Below are 26,653 nucleotides of genomic sequence, written 5' to 3'. Positions count from 1 at the left end.
AGAAAGTACGTTTTCAAAAACTGCCGCGAAGAAAGTACGTTTTCACAAACTGCTTTCTGCTTTCTGTTTTCGTCGCTTCTTTTTCCTTTTTCTCATGATAATTCTTGACGTTATCGGTAAAATAATTTTAGATATTCATATTTCGATGTAATTTTTTTCGTTGATTTCAAATCTGACCCCAATTTATTAAGGGCGCAGCGCGTATATTCCAGATCTTTTATTCATTGAAAACACGGGTCTTCAAGCATAATTTTCAATGAGGCGATAAACATTTTTGATGTATTTTTTTCCCTAGAATACGATGATGTCATTTGTTTTATCATAAAAATTACATAGCAAGCGATACAAGCGAAAAACCACTGGAAAGTCGTTTGATTTATCAAAGAAACACTTGAAAAAAGCCTCCGGGCGTTCGGTAAGTAATTTTTATGAAAAAATCATTAACACCACCGTATTCTACGTGAAAAATAACAGCGGAAATGTGTATCACATTATTAAAAATGATGCGTGGAGGGTCGTGCACTTCAAAAAAGTAAAATATGGAATGTAAGTTTTGCAATGTTAAGAGACACTTGGTTACTGAATTTATAGCGGGCTAATACAAATTAATTCCAATAATGTGATGCATGTTATCGAAAAGTATAAACTTTACAGAAAAAAATTAATACTATAAAGAAAACAATTCAAATTACTCAAAGTATGCGCGTGAATTTTTACAGAGCTGTCTCGAACATTTTTGGATTTTTGAATTTTGACTATATTTCGAAGAAATAAAAAAATTTTACTAAAAATTCTGACATAATTTCTGCGAATTAACTGAGTAGGAAGAATCAAAGAACATTATATTTGTTTTTTGTTTTGCATAGTTATTATTTGTTTTTGTCTGTACAACAACAATTTTAAAATTTTAAAATTTCATTTGTTTTTATATTTTCATTTTTTTTATATTCTTCGTTTTTCTTTTTATTTGTAATGTTGAAATATTTTTCTGCTGCAACGGGTTCCGATTTAATTAATTAATAAAATCGGGCCCGTTACACTACTTATTCTACAAGTGCTACTCTTTACTAGGAGCAGCTTGAAAACAAGTTTTGAAGTGATATAGTTTGCACCCTTTACAAATCTTTGTAGTCCCTATATACAAGATACAAAAATTTACAGCTGTGTTAATTTACGATTTTCTTGTTGTTTTTCAGTAATGCATTTAATAATCAAAGCGTGTTAACGATTACTTTATTCTTACTCGAGATAGTCGTTTTGTTAAAAGCTTTGATTATCAACAAATATTAACAAAAATATGCATATGAAAGCTCCAGAAAGTGCTGGCTTTTGTCAGAATTAACAAATCATATCTTAAACAATTAAAAAAGAAGAATTCTTTCATTGTATAAATTCGTTTTCATATTTCTATCTAAAACCATTCTTGGCTTATAAAAAATTTGCTTCTTCTTTGCAAGACGTAGTTTTTGCAGTCTAATAATGACGTATGATATTTTATAATATAGTTTTAAGTTTCATTGATTTCGGCATTCAAAGTTAAACGTTCGTAATTAGCTATAAGTGAAATAGATTAAATTTTGTGATTTTGTCGGAAGGTAAAACTTGCTAACTAGAAGCAATATGATGAAATCGTGTAGCTTTTTCTCATTTAGAGTAGATTTACATTAAAAAAACATTCTATTTAAAAAACAATTAAATTGTTTCCGGCAATACTTTACGTTACATCAGAAGGTATTCTTTTTCATTTCTTGTAATAAATTACAAAAATTTTAATTTAAAAAGTATAAAAGTACACGTAAAGTAAGTTTGTTTATTGTTACATAACAATTTTAAAATAAGGTAAAATAAACTGGTGTCATAACTAGATTTTCATTATTATGGCTCCGAAATAAAAGAGAGACGAGTGGAAATCAGTTTACATGCTAGAGTTCAAAACTCTATAAATACTAAACAAAGTTACAGCAAGGTTACAATACAATATAGTACATGTATGTATTGGTCGTAAGATACTGTCGGCATCGGCAGTAAACACGCTGTCATTCAACAGTGAACTGCCGAGTGTGCCGCATCGTTGAAGTGTTCCAGTAAAATTACTACGCGACATTTAATTCATTATTCATTGTTTGGTAGCATCTCAATCGTACTGTAGGTAAGTACTGTGCAAAAATCGTCGGTATTGATTTAATATTACTTTAATATAGTGCTCTTGAAAACGAATGAAACTTTATAAATTTTGCATTGACTTGATAACATAATATACATTATAATATATTTCAAACCACAGTGATTGTTATTGTTGATCAATTTTAATTAATCAATTGCAAGTATTATAATAATACGTTAAAATGTTAGTTAAGAGTTAAAGGTGTACGATACGTCAAACATACGCCGAATTCCTGATAGCACGTGTGAACAGCTTATTTCGGAATTTAGTATTATGTACATCGAATATACATATATATATATATAATATTATATACTAGTCAAGTCATATACTACACTGACATTGTGGTATACCAACGTTTTGGGCACTGTCTGATCCTCACTCTATCGCGCGCATTTCTTGAGCAGTGACGTACTTAATTATTAATTATGCACTATCACTCTCTTAAGCTTAAAATTAATCAATAATATTCATTGAAAATAATACTTAATACATTTATTAATTACTATGAAAAAATAAAACACAATTTACTTTTCGCATTCAATTAAAGCAGACTTAAGTTACTCTTGTGGAAAGATATCTGATCATATCATACGAAATACACAAGGTCATAATTAATTGTTCGTCGCTTTTCCAATAGTTAAATTCTACAAAATTATAGTTATTGAAAACCCAAATAATGAGAGCATTCCATCGAGCACTTGATTTTTGTGCACGAGAACTATTTTTTTACGTATTCAATTTTTTAGTGAAGAATAATTCATGCATACACCAACTTGAATGAATGAGCTATATTTTAATTATTTATCACGCTGGTGAGCTGACATGATGAAATAATACAACGAAATTAATTAAAAAATAACTTTATATTATGCCTTTTAACGTCGGGTACGCTTCGTTCGCGTTATGTTTATCAAGCTCTGCAAATGAATTTTTGGATTCATACTTACATCTAAATTTGCCAAACAAATATTTGTGTACAGTACATGTAGAACACGAATAATAAAAAATTTCGTTGAATAAATTCGCGATGGATTAACGAGTTTTACAGAAAATTATTTATGGTTTAGTCTAGTGATTTTAAAAAAGAAATATTTTTATGTTTATATTAGAAAAAGATGCAACTATTTCGATTGAAATCAGTTATTACAGAAAACATTCTATATTTTATCTGTAATAGTAAATATTTTACATTTTTAAATACCATTAATTTATAGTCGTGGCGCGTATTTACGTAAGTCTATTAAAGAATCTATTAAAGAAATATTAGTTCTGCGTATAAATTCGAGTGAATTATAAAGTCGAATTATTAAATATTTTCCTAAACAATTCATTTTTAATTGTAGCCTGTAATTTTTTATTTTACAACATAATAATATAGACATCGATGTCAGGTACTGATAGAGGTATTATTAATTCCTCCAAATATTTGAGGCAAAAAAATGTCGATTCCGATAATGATGATATGCCTGAAGAAATAGAAGACGATATACCAATAACTCCTGAATTCGAGGCTGCATTGAATGAATTCATAAGTATTAAAATTGAGATCCCTGAAGATGAAAGTGATGATGAAACTTGCGAAGAATCAGATGGTAGTTTAGAAAATAAAACGGCTGACGAGCCACATGAACAAAGCGAGGAATCAGACGACTCAACAGACAGCGATGATCTCGAATCGGAATACCCAGATGAACATTCCTCACAACGTAAAAAATCTGCAGTTCACGTCAGTATCAACATTGGTGATAGCTCGAATAGCTCTACAGTTCGCTTCTTGAAAAGAAACACTAAGCGAAGACCTCCGAGAAACCTGCAACCTCGTATGCGAAAAAGGCAAACAAATAAGGAGTTGTGGGTCGACGTCAGTGCCAAAAAAGCACGTAACAGTGGAAATACTGGAATCGGACGAGATGGTAAAGCAATTAAAGCCAGAAAAGTGCTCAGTGGATGCAATAATAAATGTAAAAAAAAATGCCGGACCAGAATTGATATGGAGGACCGCCTCCATGCCCATAAAGCATACTGGAATTTAGCAAGTGCAAGTGAAAAATGGCAATGTTTAACTGAATGGACGAAGAGTACAAATGAACCATTTTCTACGGATGAAGACTCAGACTCGGACTCGGACTCGGAAGGAACTTCAACTTACCAAAACAGATTTGAATATTATTTACCAAAGAAAGAATCTCAAGAAAAAGAAATCGTGTGTCAAAAAATGTTTTTGAATACGTTAGGTATGTACAAAAATATATTATATATATTTTTAATGCTACTTAACTCACCTTCGCGTCCTAAATAATAAATATCCTATTAAATAACAGTATTACGCTTTAAAAAATGTATGGGCTCTTTGATCATTAATATCTAAATACATATCTCATTCGTATAGTACTGCAAACTAAGAGGCTCTTATGCGAAATATCAAATTTTACGCCCTAAAAAAATATTTGTATTTATTCACATTCTGATTGAGATGACATTCATGTTGAAAGGATTAGAATTTTGAGTGTAAGTTGAATTAGTATGTCAGTAATTTCAACGAAAATTTTACATATTTTTGATTTCTTTTGTTAATTAATAATATTATCACACAGTTGCATTTGATGATGAGTAAATAAATTCTAATTTGCAATGAATTAAATGACATTAAATTATTCTAGCAAAACTGATTTACACAAAGTTTTATTAGATAGAATGGCGTTCATTCATTCATTGCAAAGTAATTAGCAATATTATATTCAGCAAAAGATGTGCTATCTTGTACATAGTAAAACTGTAAGGTCGGTAATAATGATAATTACCAAGAAGACCTGGTATAACGGAAAATTGTATTTTGATAAATTGTTTAAGTAAATGTATGTTTAATGTTTTTTAGATATATCCAGAACAGTTGTTCGGACGGCACATAAAAAGAAAAAGGAATCGGGAGGAACCGGAGTAGTTGGAAATGATCAGCGTGGAAAACACACGAATAGACCACACAAATACCCCGATTGTCTTGTCAATTTGATAATAGCTCACGTCAATATGTATCCCACAATGGAGTCTCATTATTGTCGAGCGACTACAGATCGAAAATATTTAGAAGAGGGGCTTAATGTATCCAAAATGACACGTATGTTGAATTTGGCTATCAAGAAGAAACACAACATAGACAACATCATTTCAACACAAGCCTACAGAAGAATTTTCACCTCAAATTTCAATTACGGATTTTTCAAACCGAAAAAAGATCAGTAAGTAATTTTCACTATGCAATAAATTTATTAATACTTGAATTCGGCTACAAATTAGTCTGTAAGGTGGGTTACTGCTAAAATTCTATATCCTTCGTTTTTCCATAAAATTGTATTGAAATTTTTTGAATTATTATTCTGTTTGAAGTAACGAAGTTTTCGATCCAACAATTTCTTTCATGTACTAAACCAATTTTATACGTATTTATAATGAAGACATTTTTTAAGCCTGTTTTCATCATGTTCTCAGTGAGACAGTGTTAACGAAATTGAATTTGGGATGAGGGCTCATTCTCTTCCTTCAAAACTAAAGAAAAAAAAAAAGAGACCGTGTCGCAGGACACGGGGTAAGAACGTAGTTCATTCTAGTATATACAGTGTAAAAAAATCATGATTGAAATTTAATGAAAAAAAACCATGCAGCAAACAACAAAATAGTGCTTGAAATAAATTTAATGCAAAAACAGAACATTAACGTAGAGATCTTCAAAATTAATGCACATTTACTTAAATGTCATGTAGATGCTTATTGAATATTCATGTTCAAAAATAGAAATTTCAAACTATATACCACGGTAAAAAACAAAAATTAATATTTATTTATAGATATTTATTGCTATTGTCATATATTTTCAATATTACTTTGTTGATTATTAATTATCAAATTGGAATTTTGCAGACTTTAAATTATTTATACTTATACCGAGATTCGATCCCACGTCCTTTGAATTGAGAGTGACGCGATTCGTCACTTTTTATAACGGTACATTTTCTGCGGACTAACATCCCTTCGCTAATATTTTTTACGGACTAACATCCCTTCGCTAACGGGAGATAAAGAACTTCGTTCGAAAAACTCTATGAACCCGAATTTGTCTAATGTAATTCTGTACTGAACTCCATCATGAAGTATCAAAGAAGACAGCGTCTTGACTCTCCAATTTCAAACAGTACTTAATTAAAATTTTCTACATGGCCAAATTGACCACGAAGGAAACGGTAATTTACAGAAATTGTTAATGGCTCAATTTAAATAATAAATCGTATGAAATATAGTTCAAATGAAATGCTTTTGCTAAAAATATTCTTCATGTAGTTTGTAGTCAACTGCAAAACTTTCCATGAGAATATTCATCGTGGAACTATTCTACATCATTATAAATCACTCTTAATAATGAGATGAACATTATTTCACGCGTAGATTTGAATAGTAAATAATGAGAAGTATAATATAAGGGCGTGGGCAATGGTCATTTTACCATATAAAGCAATTCATAATGATGTAGAATAGTTCAATGCAGAATATTTTCATAGAAAGTTTGGCAATTGACTGAACATTTTTGAAGATTATTTTTAGCAACAGAATTCCTTTTTGAATTCTACTTCGTATGATTTATTATTTACATTTAGCCATGAACAATTTCTGTATATTACTATTTTTTTGGTGATCAATTCGGCCATGTAGGAAATTTTAATTATGTACGGTTTGAAAAAGGAGAGTTCAGACGCTGTCTCAAAAAACACCATAAAAATTTTGTAAATTTGTGATTTTTATGGTGTTTCTATGGTGTAGTTCAGTATGTAATTAGTTACATGGAGTTCGGCTTCCTAAAGTTTTTGTCTATGGATTTTATGGAAAAGAATGAGCTCCCCAAATTTCATTTCGTCGCTACTGTATGCACCGGGAGCATTTTACGTAAAAACTAGCTATACAACTTCGAATGCTTGTCATTCCGAATAGAATCATCCTAGTAAAGTCCGTAGAAGCTCAAAACGTTCGTATTTTGGAGAAGAATGAGTGGTTCGAATTCTGGAATCCTACATGAAGTATTTCAAAATCTATGCTTAATAAACAGTAAAAAAACGGGAAATTTCACCAGAGATCCACTTTACGGAAACCTATGTTATTGTGACCAAATTATTTAATTACACGATATTATATCAATTCTCGAGCTTCCACTTCTAATATTTGTGATTAAAAAATCATTATTACAAAGAACTATCAATGATTTCAGTATAGAGATTTATTTTTATTGGAAAACGAATAATAAATTCGTTTGGTTCGATTTATCTATCCATTACCATAAAAAAAATGCCAAAAATGTCGAGTACATTTGCAAAATCTCTTATTTGGCAAAAAGCTTCATTATACTATTATTTGTACATTTCGTTCACAGCTGAATGAAGGGAAAATAACTACATAACATCAGCTTATAAAAAAATTACATGATCATAAATTATAATGAATACATGTGGAACTATTGTTGCAGATGCGAGTTTTGCGAACAGTACAAAAATTCAAACGATCAACAAAAACTGGAATTAGAAGCATCTTACCAACAACACATGGGAAACAAGAAATACATGCGAAAACTCGTTAAAAAATTTGTTTTAACTGATACGGAGAACTCGAAATCAATTATCATGTTTCATTTCGACCTTCAGAAAATTTTGACTACGCCGAAAACCGAAATCGGCAATCTGTATTATATGTCAAAATTCAATATTTGGAATCTCACCTGTTATAACGTGAAATCTCACGATGGTTCCTGCTTCTTATGGAACGAAACAGTAGGTCACAGAGGATCAAATGAAATAGCATCGATTTTGATGATGTACTTGATGAATTTGATTGAAAGTAATCCTTCCGTAAAAGAAATCCATTCTCTAAGTGACAATTGCAGCGGACAAAACAAAAACCAAAATATCTTTTCAATGATGCTGCAAGTTGCCGTCTTGTGTAACGTTAAAATTATTCACAGGTAAGATGTGCTATCTACTTTTTCATAACATACTTATTTGATTTTTTGAAATGGCGTATTTTGAGTCACGAAACATTTATTCGTTCTTTAAATCACAATATTTCTACTGTCAATTTTCTTAAATTTGTTGTGTATTTTTAATACGCGTTGGAAATATTACAACTAATAATGAGAATTGTGCAAGACTCTTCAATAATTAAATAACATTGATTTTTTTAACACGCAATATGTCCCAGTACATTGATCTTTAAATAATTCTTTGAAATACCAATATCAATTGCAGGTTTTAGGAGGTTGGCCATACGCAAAGTGCGGGTGATTCTATGCATGCCACAATCGAGAAATATTGTAAACACAAACAAATTTTTACACAGCAGCAGTGGGGAATACACATGACAAAATGCTGTAAACAGTCTTATCAAGTCAAGCACATCCAACAGCCAGAAATGAAAGACTTTTCCCCCTTGGCTGCAAATTTTTCATGGAAAAGTGTGCAAATTTCTAAGGTGCGAGAAATCACATTTGATCCTGCTGACAAAAAACTTGTGCATGTAAAATATGAATTCAGGGCGAATCCGAAAAGTGCAAAAATTTTTAAGAAGAACAGTGATCCCCGAAAATTATTAACGGACTTCGAACTTCAATCGGCGTATGAAACAAGAATCCCTTTGGCTACAAAAAAAAAAAGAAGATTTACAAAAAATGATTAATAAGTGCCGAAAAATATCATGACTATTACAATGACATAGTAAATTGTTAATTTCCTTATATTATATAATAACTTAATTTTTTTCTGCGTTCGATCATTAAATTTGTAATGTTCACATAACTTCGTATAGGTACTACAATTTATCTCTTTAATGAAAAATATTGTATTGAAAAAAATAGCGGTATCGAAGTTTGCATTAAGATTTGGCACTACTCGTGCAGTTCGGTGATTCTATGCACTTTGTTTTTCAAGTATAGTTTTAGTTTCAGGTTTGCGACTGCCTGTCACATCGTGACAATGCATTGGTCTGTAATGAAAGTTAATTTCTAGTTTGTATTAATAATACAAAAATTAAATCACCTTCTCTTGAATTGATCCTTTATTATGTTCTAATTTTTTTCGTAGAAACTTTTGAAACCAAACTTTCTTCGCGGCAGTTCTTGAAAACGTACTTTCTTCGTGGCAGTTTTTGAAAATGTACTTTCTTCGCGGCAGTTTTTGAAAACGTACTTTTTTCGTGGCAGTTTTTGAAAATGTACTTTCTTCGCGGCAGTTTTTGAAAACGTACTTTTTTCGTGGCAGTTTTTGAAAACGTACTTTTTTCGTGGCAGTTTTTGAAAACGTACTTTTTTCGTGGCAGTTTTTGAAAACGTACTTTCTTCGTGGCAAATTATTCAAATAAATTCTTTTCGTAAGACCCATCGATATATATATATATATATATATATATATATATATATATATATATATATATATATATATATATCGATGGGTGTCCCATTTTAATTTACCACCCCCTAATACAGGTTAATAATTTGCTCTGAGAAAAAAATGTTTCAAATAAAATTTGTTGGGTTCGAAGGGGGGCATCTTTTGGCTATTTCAGCTGCGACCTTGAACATGACCTTCAAGGTCATTTGAAAGTCAAGACCAAATTTTCATATGAAATGTGCATATTTTATGGCGGATTCGGATTCTACTAAAAAAGAAAAACACTTTTTGTATGAATCATTTTTTGAAAAAACCCCAAATTTTTGTTGCAAACGGCTTTAAAAAAGTAGAAAAAATCACTAGATATCTCTACCTTAAACTGAGGTTAGAATTTTTCCCACAGTTAAGAATGATTTTGATGAATGTTACTAGATTCAATGAGGGACATACTGTAGTGACCTTCATCACGAACTTGCTTAAGAGCCATCAATGTCATTTGAAGGTCATCAAGATTTTTTGAAGGTCAAATGTTTATTTACAGGTAACCATTACATTTTATCCGAGGAATTAGAATATTAGAATTAGAATATTTTTCTCGTAAATGCTTTATTTCTCGCTAAAAGACATTTTTTTGCTTCGTTATCGTTCTATTGGTAAGGCTTGGAAATTCTTACAGCTCCTCAAAGCTTCTCATCATTAGGTTTTCATTGACTTTCTGAATTTCAGATTAAATAAAAATTAAATTATTAATTTAAGATTAAATATTCCCTAAAAAATCTACCTACAACAGATAATGGCTGACTACACGCCAGTAGAGATAGTCAACATGATCAAGATTCTGGGAGAATGTCACGATTACAAGGCTGCAGCGAGGCTGTACGCTGAAAGGTATCCGGACGCTCGTCATCCTACTAGGAGGAATATTAAACTTCTAACGATAAGAGCTCAAGGAGGTTACTTAAGAAGGAAGAGGCGACGGACGGGCCCAAGAGAGCATATTGCGCTTGGGGTTCGTGCTGTAATTGCTGAGGATCCTCATATTTCGACGCGACAAATCAGCAAATGCATGGAGTACCCAGATCAACAGTTTCCCGTGTATTGCATCATTTTAGATTTCATCCATATCACTTGCACCTTACACATGCCATTGAGCCTGGTGATCCTGCCAGGCGACTTAGATTCTGTCAATGGGCGGAAACACGAATGTGCATAGATCCATTTTTCTTTGATCGGACTCTCTTTACAGACGAGGCAAAGTTCGACAATATGGGAGGAGTTAATCTTTATAACGCGCATTATTATGCAGAAGAAAATCAACATTGGCAGCGAGATCCCCGTACACAAAGACGGTGGTCAATTAATGTTTGGGTGGGCATAGTTGGGGAATACGTTGTGGGTCCAATTTTTTATGACCGTAATTTAAACGGCGAACTTTATTTAGATATTCTCGAGAACCAAATTCCACCTCTTCTAGAAAACATTCCGCTAGAAATAAGGTGAGACATGTGATTCCAGCAAGATGGTGCTCCCGCTCATCGTCGACTACTTGTCAGGAGATTTCTGAACGCGACATACCCAAATAGTTGGATTGGAATTGGTAGTCCAATCTGTGAATTCCCTGCGCGATCACCAGATTTGATCCCATTGGACTTCTTTCTGTGGGGGGCCGTGAAGCAGAGAGTTTACGCGGAAGCCCCGACGACGGCACAAAATATGATGGAGAGAATTGTTGCAGCATTCCAGGCATTAACCCCACAAACATTAATAGATGTCCAAAGAAGTTTTCAGCAGAGAATACAAATGTGCATTCAACAAAATGGGCAATTGATAGAGCACTTGAGACATTGAAATTTCTGTGACTAGCTGAACGAAGGGGTCTTGCCTTAAGTGGTTGGACGTGAAGGTCTTGCCTTAAGTGATCCAAAGGATACCTCTGTCTTTGTTTGAAGCTAGTAACATTCATCTAAAACATCTTATTTCTAGAACAAATTCTCTTTTCAGTTAAAGGGAGAGCTACCTACCTATTGATGATCAAAAAATGATTCAGACAAAAAGTGTTTCTCTTTTTTAGTAGAATCCGAATCCGCCATAAAATATGCACATTTCATATGAAAATTTGGTCTTGACTTTCAAATGACCTTGAAGGTCATGTTCAAGGTCGCAGCTGAAATAGCCAAAAGATGCCCCCCTTCGAACCCAACAAATTTCATTTGAAACATTTTTTTCTCAGAGCAAATTATTAACCTGTTTTAGGGGGTGGTAAATTAAAATGGGACACCCTGTATATGTGAGGATGATTATAATTATGTGTGTGGGGAGAGAGACATAACGAGGATCTGGCCACTCGTTATAATGGTTATATTATCGAACCCAAAGTCCAATCGTCCCAATGGAAGAGCCCAGATGAGCCAAGACCGAAAAAAGCACGCCAAGTTCGATCAAATGTCAAAGTTTTGCTCACTGTTTTTTTCGATTACCATGGCGTGGTGCATCAGGAGTTATTACCATATGGACGTACGGTCAATAAACAGTATTATCTTGAAGTTATACGCTGTTTGCGAGAAGCAATACGAAGAAAACGCCCAGAATTGTGGAAAAACAGTTCATGGCTTTTGCATCGCGATAATGCCCCTGCTCACTCATCTTTGCTTGTGAGAGATTTTTTGGCCAAAAACAACACCACAATCATGCCTCAGCCACCATATTCACCGGATTTGGCCCCATGTGACTTTTTCTTGTTCCCAAAACTAAAGAGACCTATGAAAGGACGGAGATTTGCAACGATTGAAGAGATAAAGACTGCATCGCTGGAAAAGCTCAAGGCTATACCGAAAAGTGCTTATGAGAAGTGCTTTGAGGATTGGAAAAACCGTTTACTTTGAAGGGGACAACATAAATATTGATAAATAAATAAATATTTTTTCTTAAAAATACAAAGTCACCTTACTTTTTGAACACACCTCGTATTGTTAGTGATAACGGAAGGGTGTTCCGATCACAGGAGCTGGAAAAGATATTTGCATGAATTTCGTCATGCTATGAGTACTGCGACTCAGGCGTCTACAACTGTATAGCCAGCGTTTTTAAACTTTGGTAGGGATCCGCGTCCGATAAAGAATTTTAGGCACGAAAATGAACTGAAAGCGCCGGTTGATAAAGTTAGATACGAAGACATGGAAAAACAAATTACTACGTTTGAACACATTACGTGACTTAGCCGCTAGACATATCGACAAGGCACAGAAAAGGCAGAAGAAACACTACGATAAAGTACATACGCATTCAAATACGGTGGCAGGTAAAAACATAAATCTTGACCCGAAATATGACGGACCATTTGAGATAATCGCAGTAATGTTACCCGAGATATATAAACTGTCAACAAATAGCAAGCATGGTACGATTAGAGTACATGTTTCCGAGATTAAGCGATATAAACCGCTGCGTAAGGCAAATAAAAAGGTTCGTAAGTTATACGAGACAGTTACAATTACACGAAACAGGTGTAATAATATATGTTTGTCTTTTTAAAAGATCTAAGCAGTTCATCGACGTCGAGTGATGATGTCTAACGAAACTGAAGAGTCGGGCCGCATTCCTCAGGCTGCTGAGGTCCACGAACTTTTAAAGGCAACGACAGCACTGATACAGACTACGAAGGCTACAAGGACTATGGAGGTAGAAGAGGTATTGAGATCTGTCACCTCGTTTTTGGATATAAGAGAGGCGGTCTCTTACGACACCTAGGTTGCCTCCTGCGCCTTGCAGCTGGCTTGGGCGTCAGTTGATAAAGACGAGGACAAAGAGGCGGAGAAGCTGCCTTTATCGCCGCCTTTGCCTTCACCTCCGGTGCCGTTTGTGAGTGACCTGCGCGCGGTCCACTTGCTAACTAGCGACAAGAAGGCGGGTTCGATAATAATCAGTTTAGCTGCTCCGACGCGTACGTGAGATAAGACAGTGCGTTGGAATACAGCATTTCGGCTCACGACGCTTTACATCCGCGAAGCGTCGAAGAGGTCGATAATTATCGCCGCGAAAGGGTGATGGTTTTCCCGCAGGTGGAGACGAGCAGCTAAGGTGAGAAATCACCGGGTTTTTGAATTGCTGCGGGTGGATATCTCGCGGGTAGGGCGACAAATCGGGGTTGCAAGCTTCGGCCGATGATTGGGCAGAGAAGCGGCAGTTGTCCACTGCAGTCTGCTACTAACGGCATTCTGCAGGTGATTTTGAGCTCAAGCGACTCAGAGGATGAGACGGCGCAGGCTGGGGAGCTGCCTCGTGTGACTTCATAGCCGTACGTTCATGCTCCACTTCCGTATAAGTCGCTCACGCTTCAGAATCAGGATCTCACTTACCGGTTTGTTCATAGAGGTAGTCCCGTGCGCTATCCACCGGCAAATTATGTGAAGAAAGAGAGGAAGGAAAAGGCTGCAGTCCACCAGAATGGAGGCAGAAAAAAGCACACTATGTGCTTAACTCTGTCGGCGTGCAATTTCGAGAGTCCATCCTCCTAGAGGATTGAAGAATAGCGGCAAGAGCGAGGTTGGAGGCGTAACGGGTGGAACCAGTTGTGCCTGAGCTGCCGGTACCTCCACGAGTTCAACCAGTTGAATTTCCTCATGCGGCTAGCTCAGCCTCCTTCTTCGCGTCCTGTGAGTTAGGGATCTGGGCAAACAGATCGGGAGATATACTAGTACGGGGGACTTTACTGCGAGGGCTGGCACCGGTCCCGTGGGATCCGAAAGTTAATGTGCCCCTTTTCTGCTATTTTAATTGCAGAACAGGAGCACATCAACGGTCGGCGTGCAAGGTTCTGCCTCTCACCCGTCTAGTTTGTCGGAATTGTAGGCGACTCAATGTCTCTATACACAATTGCCTGCATTACCGTGATACCTTTGAGGCAGAATAGGCGCGGGGTAAGATGATCGAGAATAAGAGGACACAGGAATGCCTTAGCGAGTCGGTTAAGCTCCAGAATTCACCAGAGGTGACATAGCCCGAACCAAGGGAACCGAAGGCGGTAACAAGTTCTGGATCCTCTGTCGGAGATCCCAAGGCAAAAAAGCCCAGACACCGGTGCGGAAGATGAGTTTGCGAAAAGTTCACACGTCGAGCGCAAACGCTGAAGTCCGCCCAAAAAACGCGTCGTGGATAGAAAAAACGTTGCAGGTGGAAAACACGCCGGTATCCGTAGGGACGTCCCACATCGAGCCCTCCGAGATTATCAAGTCCGAGGCATCCGGGATTGCAAGCCACCGACTCACTGGGGTTGATGCCTCATCACTAACAATTGAAAAACTTCGGGTTGTAAAGGTTTTATTTCCCTGATTTAGTGGGAGTGACGATTGACATTTCTGGGTATTGTTTCCTCGGCAAAGGAAAATATATATAGCTTTGGCCTTGGAAGGGGGTGTGACGGGAGTAAGTAGTAGCCTGCCTCTCGGTAGTCCCTTTACCTCTCCTCTCTGCCCTCGGCCAGGCACAGTGTTCAGTATCGAGCGCACTATTTTCCATGCGCCTAATACTGTACCTCTTTTTCAGCTGCCATAGATTGGCAGGTCTGGTCGAAATAGCCCGAAGAATGAGAAAGAGAAGGCTGCAGTGGAAGAAAGAGATAGAAAGAGCGCGCGTGTAGGCATGCACTAAGCAGGTATAGGCAGGCGGACGACGCACGACCAATTAGCGTTTTGTCGCACGCCGCCTGAAAATTGTCTGCGTCACTCAATTACCTGGTAAGCCGCTTTCATTTTTGTGACGTAATTCACGGAGAGTTTTTCTAAAAAGTTTCTAAACACCATTTTCACGACTACCTTTCCAGGAAGGATTTATTGACGAACATTTTCATTAGTCGTTTTTACGACTCTGCTCTTGGTGAGTTATTCTTCGGACTTTCGAATCGGCTGTTTTTACGGCTACATGCTGTGTCTATTCTCATTCTAAATACGGGTACTCATAGAAAGTACGTTCTAGACTGTACCTTCCACGACCACAGAGTACGCAGTATAGAGACCCAATCGCTCTCCGCCATCAATCGCTCCTGCCTAGCATCAACCGTCTCATCACTTTTCACCCTAGTTAACCATACCCTAATTTCGTTCCTGCATCTCTTGTATATAATCTTACGCTGGCAAGTTAGAAAATTTACGAGGGTTACGGGTCCGATCGTCAGTAAAGCATCTTTAGAAACCGTACAGTATGCATTTTCTACCCTCAGGCTGCCTCATCATTGAAGCTCCGTCAGTACATACCCCTCTACTACAGTGGAAAAAGGAACGCACAGTTTAAGTTATAGCGTCGCAGGTTACAGGGCTCAAGAGTTAAAGCAATTAGGGTGTAAAGGTCTTGAGTCATAGCGTCACAGGTTACAGGATTCGAGGGTTAAGGAAATAGGGATTGAAGGGTCTGTGGCTATGGTGTCGTAGTTTAGAATGCTCGGGGGTTATGGAAATTAGGGTATAAAGGCTATAGCCTTGCATGTACCATATGTGCGCATCCGGGAAATTGGCTGTTTCGTGACTGCTCAAATACTTGATTCCAATCAACGATATCTCGATAGAAAAAAAAGATATCTCAAATCTTAAATATGAAATTTATAGAGTAAGGGTATACCTTGCAGATGGCTTTCCCCGTTTTCAAAAAAATAATTTTCTCGCACAGCGTGTGCAAAGTTCGATTTTGCGCACGCTTTTCCGTGTGCAAAACCCTTGATTCCCGCACGCTTATCGCAACACGGAACTGCGCATGCGCAAACCCATTCCCGCACGGGGAAATACTTTGCGCACGCTAACTGCGTGGGGGAAATACTTTGCGCACGGAAAAAATGCGTCAATGCCTACAAAGTTTAACGAGGGAATACTGGGGAAGATACATTTTTCCCGATTACTGTAATTGGCGAAGACAAATTTTCGCCAGTTACTGTATTAAGGAAGATAAATTTTCTCCAATGAAAAAAATCTAGGAAAAATCAATTTTATTTTTTATCTCCAGACATATTTATGATTACATTACAGTTATAAAAATTTAATGTAATTTAAATGTTTTTAAATTTAATGTTTATTTAAATCTATTGTATTTGCCAAATTTATTTCTGTAGCACCTTTTGTTTAGACATTTTTGTTGAATTGAAAGGAACTAGAAAGGATAAACGCGAAAGGACAACTGCCAAATTTGTACAGGCAGAATGTTTTCCGTCGGACCTCAAGAACATAGTTTTTGAATTTTCATTTTTAAAAATGAGTTGCGTGGAGTGGGAAAGGACTTCGTTTTCCCAATATTTTTCGCCATCTACATTGTCAATGAGGAAAAAAATATTTTGCGTGTTTTTCCACATTTATTCCTTAATTATAAAACCTTCTTTTTCCACCCATCTCAAAAATTCAAAGTATAATCGAACTTTTCGCATCTCGTACGAGAAAATAGTATACGATACGCGTGCGAAAAGTAGGCGATCATGCACGCGCGTTACCGACCTCGCTTCGCTCGGTCGGTAACCCTCGCGCGTGCGGCAATCGCCTACTTTGCGCACTTGTATCGTAATGTACTATTTCCGCGTTGTTATAGAATCTCAAAATACCAAAAAAATGCCTTTTTTGCCCTTTTTGGTTAGGATATCTAAAAAACCTAACGTGATGGACAAATTCTGACTCCAGATTCGAATTCTACGCAAACAATTACTTCGAAAATGATCTTTCCTTGGCCAACAACAAAACCATGCAGATTTGTGTTATATATACCATTAGCGACTTTTTATCGTCATCAACCTTCATCCTTTTTGAATTATGTAATTCGTCACATCTGCAAGCATCATAGATTTTAAATATTTAAAGCACCTAATTATAATAATATTCGTAAACACTTTTATTTATAAATAACAGTTAAATAAATGAGTATACGAACTTTTGTAATCAAGTTCGTAGAATTAGGTACAATATTCATTAATTCCATTATTTGGTTCCAAGTTAATACAAACACCGGTAATATAAATGTTGGCTTGTAATCTTTAGCGTAAACTTTCAAAATACTTTTTAAATTGGCGTAGATATTTAGATCAATATTTTCATTTGAATTTAAAATTCTTTTTAAGCATTGACCACATACTTTACAAAGATATTGGTTTGAAGTATAACGAGTGCAAACGTTACTCGTTATGTCTCTCTCTTCCAAGTTCTAATATACTTGTATAAGTTGAATGTATATAACACACGAAGTCTGTCCGGAAAGTATCGGGCCTACCTCTATATTTTCGTGCTAGCGTTATTCTTTATCATCTGGCGGATAGCATCCTTCAAAGTAATCCCCGCTTGATTGAATAACATGGTTCCATCGATGTTTCCACTTTTCAAAACAGTCCTGGAACTCAATTTTAAGGATAGCCTCAAGTACACTCGTCGCATTGTTTTCAACCGTTGTATTGTCATCGAATCGGTGTCCTTTGAGTGGTTTTTTTAGTTTTGGAAACAGCCAAAAGTCACAAGAGGCTATGTCGGGACTGTATGGAGATTGTCAGAGCAATGCGATATTGTGTTTGCTCAAAAACTGCTGCACAAGATTGGATGAATGCGCTGGCGCATTATCGTGATGGAGAAGCCAGTTACCACTTTCCCAAAAGTGCGGCCATTTTCTTCTTACTGCATCACGCAAACGTTTTAAAATTTGGACGTAGTATTCTTTATTGATTGTCTGAACTGTTGGTGCATATTCGTGATGTACAATACCTTCACAATCGAAAAGAAACAATCAACATTGACTTAACATTGCTACGACTTTGACGTGCTTTTTTTGGTCTTGGCGATTCAGAATGCTTCCACTGTGAAGATTGTTGTTTAGTTTCAGGATCATAACCATAACCCATGATTTATCACCTGTAATAACTTTTCTAAGCACATTACCATCATTATTGACCATTTCCAGATTGTCCAGAGCGATTTCTAAGCGAATGTTCAGTCATCAAGTACAATCATCATCAGTATCTATCATAGGCTCTTTATTGAGAGAGCTTGACATTTTTCTTTCAATATCATCGTAGCTGATTAATGATAGATGGATTTAATGTAAACATAAACGTAATTAATATACGAATTGTTTTCTGCACTGCCACTACATTTTCGATCCCGACAACAAGAGATGTACACAAAATTCTTATAAGGCAAGAAAATACGAATTTTTATTCCAAAAGGATGCAACATCGAAGCGCCTTCAACGGAGGGATTAAGAAAAATTTATTTACATATGTGCTGTAACGGTCCTATTTATGAGCTATTTACTAAATCACTGAATGACTGCAACTAGTCTAACGTATCTATCTGTTTATTCAAAACAATACATTAAGCGGCGCTACCTCACTGTTTACGCGACTGTATACAAATAAGAGTCGAATCAAAATAAACAGCGTGACGTCACAAAGTAATAGACATAGATATAATGATTTAGGATATTAAGAAAAATATGTTAATTATAGATAATTTTAATATAACAAAGTATCGATTATATAGATTTTAGCATGTAGATTAATAATATTATAACAAAAATCTCTTTCAATTATGAAATAATAATGAATATTAATATGCAAAGTTGATTTATTTATTAACATATGAAATATTAGAAAAATATAAATAATTCATATGCAAAATGAATAAGCATAGAACATGAGTAAGAATTGGTTTCATTAATAACAGCTGAATAATAACTGTTATTAATAAATAAACAATTAATAATTTATTTAAACAATAAGCTATATATAGAACGAAAATATTAAGTTAATACTTGATAATAATAACTTTATAATTTAGAAATCTTAGATAATTAATCTAATAATTGCATATTAAGATTAGAAAAAACCGTTACAAATATGAAAAATTAGTCATAATTCAAATGTTATTAATTAATTTAAATAATTAATTTTGGAGAATACTTCCAAAATTAATCAATTATAAAGTTATATGAAAATATAATAATTTTCCATTGTAAATATTGTAATATCACGTTAATTAACTTTATTAGTTAATAACTTTTGACGACACTATTGGCGATAATTATATATTGTATAATAAATAACAAATTCTGTAAAATTTACATGTGTTAAAAACTTAATATTAATGGTTATTTACTTGTAAATTAAGAAAACTTATTTCTCAAAATTCGCGAATGTCTCTCGAATTTTCGATGAAATCTTTTCTGCAAAAATAAGCGGGAAAATCTGTGTATAAATAGGCCCACCTTTGCACAGGCTAGCATTCACTTCTAGCCTTGCAAGGTGAGCGCATGAGTCTGAATAAACTTGGATTAATACCTAAGTTCTTTCTCTCAGTGTGATTAACTAAGCAAGACTATCCTTTCCTTATAATTTGAGCTCGACTTATAGAACATCTCGCGCTATAAGCAACTTGGGCCGAATTATATCCTATCAAAGAAAGACTTTAGCTCTGCTTATGGGACAATTCGCACCATAAGAAACTAGGGCATTGTCTGACTTACCTCGAAATATTACACTTACTTATATATATTCGAATTACTTACATTTGATTTACTTATTTATTTGATTAACAATTAGAGTAAAATCATTGGAAACAAATTCTTACTCATTAGCTATATTACGAGAGTTCGAATTATTTTATTTATAAGTGATACGAACATCATAGTACATTGTAGTGTACGTTTTATAGAAGTAAAAATAGTATGAGAAGTATAGATAGATGGGGATAAGAGAGTTAAGAGGCATAAGTCGTAGCCGAATCTAACAGATTATTCGTCTATAACAGGTCGCTCAATAATAATCGATCAACAAGTTCGTAGAAAAATTTAGAAATATACTTGTCGCACACTCTTTGACCAAAACTTACTTACAAAGATACAATGATTCTCAAGGAGACCGTAGAGGCCTAACCTTTATATTATGTAATGTGAAAGCTCTTATTCATAAACCTTGTAGCATATTAAAATTGTAACTCGAAGTCTTTACTTGAATTTTTGTGTACGTATGATATCTACTTATTGTCAAAGAGAGTTGGAAGTTAGTCTAGTTTTCCTTGAGTCTCTAACAATACCGAAGACTTATTATTTATCGATCAACTGAAGCTAGACTTCACTGAATAGCGAAAAAGCTTGGTTTTTTTATACCCATCAGGTAGCTGACCAGCGTTGGTCAGTTAATAACGTCTATCCGTTTACAAAGTGCGAAAATATTTGTTCTAAATATATTTAGATCATAACATATTTTATATCGTGCTTGCATATTTTCTGTGGAAAGTTTGGTTAATTTTTCAAATTTTTTTTTTTTTTTTTTATTTTGTTTAACGTCGCTCTATTTATGCTCCATCAGTGCTAATCAATGACGGAGGCTTGTAATGTGTTTGAGAACAAAGCACATGAAGTTTTTTTCAGTGGTGCTTGTATCAATCAGCATGGACTGGGAATCGAACCCGGGCCTACCGGGTGCGAGTCCGTCGCCCTACTGACCGAGCCATTGCAGGCCTCAATTTTTCAAATTTATATTAACAATAGATAGCATTATTTTAAGGATTTTCTTTTCTCCTATATCTGTACATAAGTAATAAAATAAATGTTTAGATACAATTCTTCAAATGATTTCGTTCATGTGACAGTAATGTTATTTTCTAAATTCAATCATTAAGAAAGTTTAAGGATACTTATACGAGTAACTAAGCTGCGTAATGCTACTCCAATCCTTGAATTGTGGGAGGCCGCACATTCGCTGATACGTTATGCCTTTACTCACCTTTAAGTCGTTATTAAAATGCTCGATAAATTTACATTTCTCTAACAAATTAAATTAATTTTCCTATATCATATCATTTGTTTATTCAATAACGCGTGAGCTGATACCTCTTTAATTTAATAATATTTTATGTGACTTTTCTGAACCATTTATTAGTGTAAATAATTTTAAATTTTAGAAAATATATTGCCAATAAATTAGACAGATAAAATCAGTATTTATAATGTTTTATTTGTATCATTATATTCACATATAAACACTCTATTTAATTTTCAGTTCCCAGGTATACGAGTTGTACCCGAACAAATTCTTACAATTAGACGAGTCTCGAGTTTATGTTTTGAATACATTATTCAACCTACCAGAAACATATTTATTAGCCTGCTTGATTGATTTTTTTACTAATTCAAGACAATATTCTCGCGAAAGAACCGGAGTCAAAGAAAGCGAATTGACTATGAGTTTTAGAAGTATATTCCAAGACGTACGAAATGCTGTAGACTGGATTCATATGCATGGAGACTTAAAAACTAAGACAATTGAAAATTTGTCATTGTACATAAAACGAGATGAAAGGTTACCAATGTTTTTGACAAGAATTAGAGAAAGTGGAGCTAAAGTATTTCTACTGACCAACAGTGACTACGTTTTTACAAATAAGATAATGGAATATTTATTTGCCGTTACACACGGAGGTAAGGTAAGTAGGTATCAAATTAATTGAAAATTTCTTACTAAAAAGTTATAATTACTGAAAACTTCTAATCACCAGTAATATTGGAATACCTAGAATAAAACGATAATAAGATATAGTAAACAGAAAAATGTTTTATTAACGTATTGTTTTATGTTTTATAAAAAAGTGATCGATAATATCGAAGAATTATACCAAGGTCAACCAGTATCACAGTATAAATAATAAGAATAATTGAATTGCTTATTAGCATAGCATCGTACACACTTCGCGAATTCACAATTAGATTTTCAAATTCAAGATGGCAGATTCAATATAGAGGCCGAAAATCCAAAAATTTTTTTAGTTTTTAGTCAGTTTTTATTTGTGGTACTCAAAAGTATGAAAATGTTAATGAATCTAGCTTTTGACCATATTTTTTAACCGACAATTCGAAACTTTAAAAACTGTATACGTGACATTAGCCCAAAACACCCCTATATATGCATCTTCTTAGGTTAGAAAATTGCAAAAGGATATTTTATAGAATCTTTTATATAACTATGTAAAGTTTTGAAAATTTGACTACAAATAGTTAATCAATGATTTAAAAGACCTACGAGCACCGATTTCTATAAAAACTGAGAAAATGTTGGGATTTTCGGCCGCCATATTGAATCCGCCGTCTTGATTATTCAAAATCTGATAATTAATTTCTAATCAGCGACCAAAAAACTCTTGTACACCAATTTGATTGTACAATCTGATTGTAAATTCGTAATTAGCGATCAAAAAAAAAACCCTATACATGAAGTTTGATAAATATTGGTAAAAAAATATTATTTTACTAAAAATTACGAAAATTGCAAAAATGTCCTTCTTTGAACCGCTATATTAGACCGCCATGTTGAATTTTAAAGAACCTACCCATATAACTTAAAGTGCATGATTCAAAGACGCCTTTTATGTGCTATTTATAAAGATCTACGTTGAGATTCAAATCGAAAACAAAGATTTTAAAATTATCACTCAAAATTTTGCATTTTTCGTTAAATGAACGATTATAAATTGTGACGGTAAACGTCTTATTAGCGCTAACGGCCCAACCATGCGGCTGCCCGCGAGGGCAGTACCTACCGGTTGGGGAAAATCTGACGAGGGAATTCGGCACGCGACGGGACGGAACGCGTGCGTATGAAAATGAACCAGTCGAGGCTTAGCTATCGATATCACCTGAGAGAGTCGAGGATTAGTTATCGGTACCTCCAGCTGCTATTAAGAAGGACCAGAGTTTTCCCCGAGTTTACCGGAGTGCAGAGACAAAAGAGAGAAGCTGTGACATAGCCTTACGTCCGGAAAGTGTGCGTGCAAGTGTGCGTCCAAGTGTGCGAGATTGGAGAGTTTCGCCATCGAGGGCGAAACCGTAAACGAGAGGTATCATCGCCCGCATATAAACATTTCCGAAAGACTAGCGTGTGCCGTACGAGCCTTCTTCATTTCACTTACCCGTACGAGAGTTAATAAGGTAAGCTGGCCAGCTTAATTTCGCGATCGCGATTATCTATAACTAATCTCTCGTACTCGACAAGAAAGGCGCAAGTAATAACTCTGCGAACAATGAGCGACGAGCGATCCGACACTGCATGTTGTTGTCGTGCGCGCGGCATGTAAACATAAACACGCGGGCCGAATACAGTGTAGCATTGAGAGGCAATAAACGTTCTCGCTTGTGATATTAACAATATTTCCGACGTATTTATTTCATGCTAGTAGATAGTTGGTTGACTGACACCCGTTCCCTTCTGCTCTCCGATTTTCGTGTTTGAACGTGTAGGTAATCACGCGCGCTTTTCTATGCGATCGCGCGCTGAAAATAAATAAACGGTATTAACCCCATTACAAAATGTATTAATATGTATTATTTTCAAAATTCTATCATCGTAGATCGAAAGTCCAGACCATTTTACGTCGGAAATATTGTCTCCTGATTTTTTTGAAGACCGATTTCATATTCAGAAAATTAATACAGTAGAAAAAATCGTCCATTTAGGACTTAATGGGTTAACATAAATTAATGAGATTATCGTTACGAGATATATTGTGAAACAATAATTCAAAATTACATAGTCTAACCTTAGAATAAACCGTTTTTTCAACTTCATTATGAATTGCAACGGTATTCGATTCGATTAATCGATCCTTTCGCGATTCGGTACACTCGCAATGTTAGTTCGAACGACTAAGAGAGAGAGAGAGAGGGCACGCGGGGGTTGAAATATTCAGTTAAGCCTCAGCTGTAAAGTATGTAGTACCACCAGTTATTCTGCACAGTGTTTCGCCGTTTGTTATAAAGTTTTCTGGGATTTTCAATACGTGCGAGTGTAGCGAGGAAACAACATAACAGCAGCAGCATCTAAAGCAGCAGCAGATTTGTGAACGAGGCAGCGCAGCTGATTTACCTGAGGAGCACCAATAGTTGATTTGACAGATTAAACAATTACGGCTGCTCACCGTAATTGCACGGCAAGGTAAGTGCATCTCCCTTTTATTGCGCGACAAAATACTATAGAAAGTATTTTGTCTATCGCGAGCGTTCGTTTTCGTGGTTGCATCAGTCCTATCTATGAGCTAGTTTATTATGTCACTGAATCACTGCAACCTGTTAAACTCATCTACCTGTTTACATCAATTAGTATATTAAACGGCACCACCTCACCTATTATTCGATTGTCTTAGTACAAGAGTCTAATTTCATGACCATGTAAGGAGCGTGACGTCACAGATTTATAGATATACAGTCGAACCCTCGGCACTTCTCGCTCTCGGGAGTAGCTCGCCCCGGCACTTCTCGGTGAGCGGCAGCCAATCAGAGCGTACGGCCAGGTATGGGCATACTGTAGCTTGCCGCGTGGGCCCTTTGGGGCACTCAAAAATAGTTAATTCAAAATAAGCAGCTGCGCCTTATATTAAAAAAAATTCATACGTTAACAACAAAGTATAATTAATATGATAGTCAACTTTTTTTTGATAATTTAAAAAATTGAACGCAAATAAATTTTATTTATGATTTCTACATATGTATAGGCAATAATTAGTTATTTAATTTCTTTGTAAAACATGAACGAACGAAATACTTCTTTTTTTTAATACCATATTTTTTTATATTTTTGTTACTTTTTATTATAAAAATAAATCGCTAAAAATTTTGTTTATTATAAAAATAAATCGGAAAATTTTTTTTTCTTCAAAAAAATTAAAAGCATCAATTGGTTTGACAAGAAAATCTAAGACATTCTCTATCGCGTATTTTTTTGTCAGATTCTAATTTGTTAGTGTAAAATCATAATAAAGGGGTTCATAAGTTCAAAATCGGATTATCGGCATCCATAAAACTAAAAGTTTAAAGTCGGATTATGTATGTGTATCCATAAAACTAAAAGTTTGAAGTCGGATTATCCATACATATTCGGAAATCTATTGAAATTACAAAGAGGGAAGAATAAGCCTTCCAATAAGGCCGTAAGAGAAAGAGAGACCCCCTGGTACGCAAGGGGCAGTGTACGGCCCTGCCCCTTGAGAAGTACCGCGGCGCAGCCAGCGAGAAGTGCGGGGGCGCAAGAAGTGCCGCAACGAGAAGTGCCGGGGGTTCGACTGTATATATAAAAGTTTTGTTTTTTTAATAAAATATGTTAATTAGACGTAATTTTGATGTAACAAAGCATTTCATATATAGATTTTAGTACATAGATTTAGAATATAATAATACGAATTATGTTTAATTATTAAATAATAAGGAATTTTAATATACAAAGTTAATTTGTTTATTACACTATAAATATTAATTATTAGAAAAATGTGAATACACCATATTCAAAATGAATATCTGAAGAACTTGAGTAAGAATTGGTTTCATTAATAACAGTTTAATAATAACTGTTATTAATAAATATATAATCAATAATTTATGTAAACATTAAGTTGTATATAGAACGAAAACGTTAATTTTATACATTGTAACAGGCTGCCTCCTAGCCGCAAACCTCGGGTAATAATAATCCTCAATACGGCCAGACGGTGCACTGTTAACTGTGTGCTCCTAACACACTTGCTCACTTACCGATCTAACCTGGGTTCGCGATCTCTCCGCCAGGGGCGCTGGTATGCCTGCTTTACAGCGCTCCGTCGGCCACTGCTGACAACTCGGTTGGCGGGCAGCTTCTCTCGTTGCTTACGTGATCCATGCTGTACTACCGGCGCGTTCGAATCAAACGTAAACAACAACACCGATATCGAACAAAGGGAAGACAAAATAAAGAGTCTCGTATTGATCTCTAACCGATTTATTAACTCAAAATGTATATAAGGGAGGGATTTGCCGAGAGACTTTCGCACGCTGTTTCGATATAACAATTCAACCGGGGAGAGAGAGAGAGAGTAAATCTCGCGGACGTCGCGGACTATTCGCACGCTCGCTATCAATAAACTTACCGCGCGCGCTACGCGGGATCGCACGCTAAATACAACTCAACAAAAGTGCTGTGCACCTACCGCTCAGTTGACGGGGATACGGTGGCCAACTGTATCCGATTAAACCCGTTGCTGATGAACTGCCTCTGCGGCTGCTGCTCCGCTGTTGTTGTTGCGTGGCTGCAGTAGTTGCA

At 35.3% G+C, this 26,653-nt stretch overlaps 1 protein-coding gene across 4 annotated transcripts in view; it reads left to right on the top strand.

Annotated features, from left to right (window-relative positions):
* Positions 1–26,653, top strand: part of LOC131675023 (cytosolic purine 5'-nucleotidase) — a 678,819-nt gene that overhangs the window by 254,112 nt on the left and 398,054 nt on the right. For 3 of the 4 annotated variants that reach the window (XM_058953825.1, XM_058953835.1, XM_058953843.1), the window contains exon 4: positions 21,596–22,019. In XM_058953825.1, coding sequence (XP_058809808.1) covers positions 21,596–22,019 — 424 coding nt within the window. Of the gene's footprint in view, positions 1–7,853; positions 8,166–21,595; positions 22,020–26,653 lie in introns of those variants that run through there. The other variant, XM_058953853.1, reaches the window with a different exon arrangement.

Source organism: Phymastichus coffea, unplaced genomic scaffold, assembly GCF_024137745.1.
Source record: "Phymastichus coffea isolate CEN01 unplaced genomic scaffold, Cenicafe_Pcof_1.1 PCOF00001, whole genome shotgun sequence".
Classification (NCBI taxonomy): Eukaryota; Metazoa; Arthropoda; class Insecta; order Hymenoptera; family Eulophidae; genus Phymastichus; species Phymastichus coffea.
The sequence above is the reverse complement of the archived record's forward strand: the minus strand, read 5'-3'. Positions and strand labels throughout refer to the sequence as shown.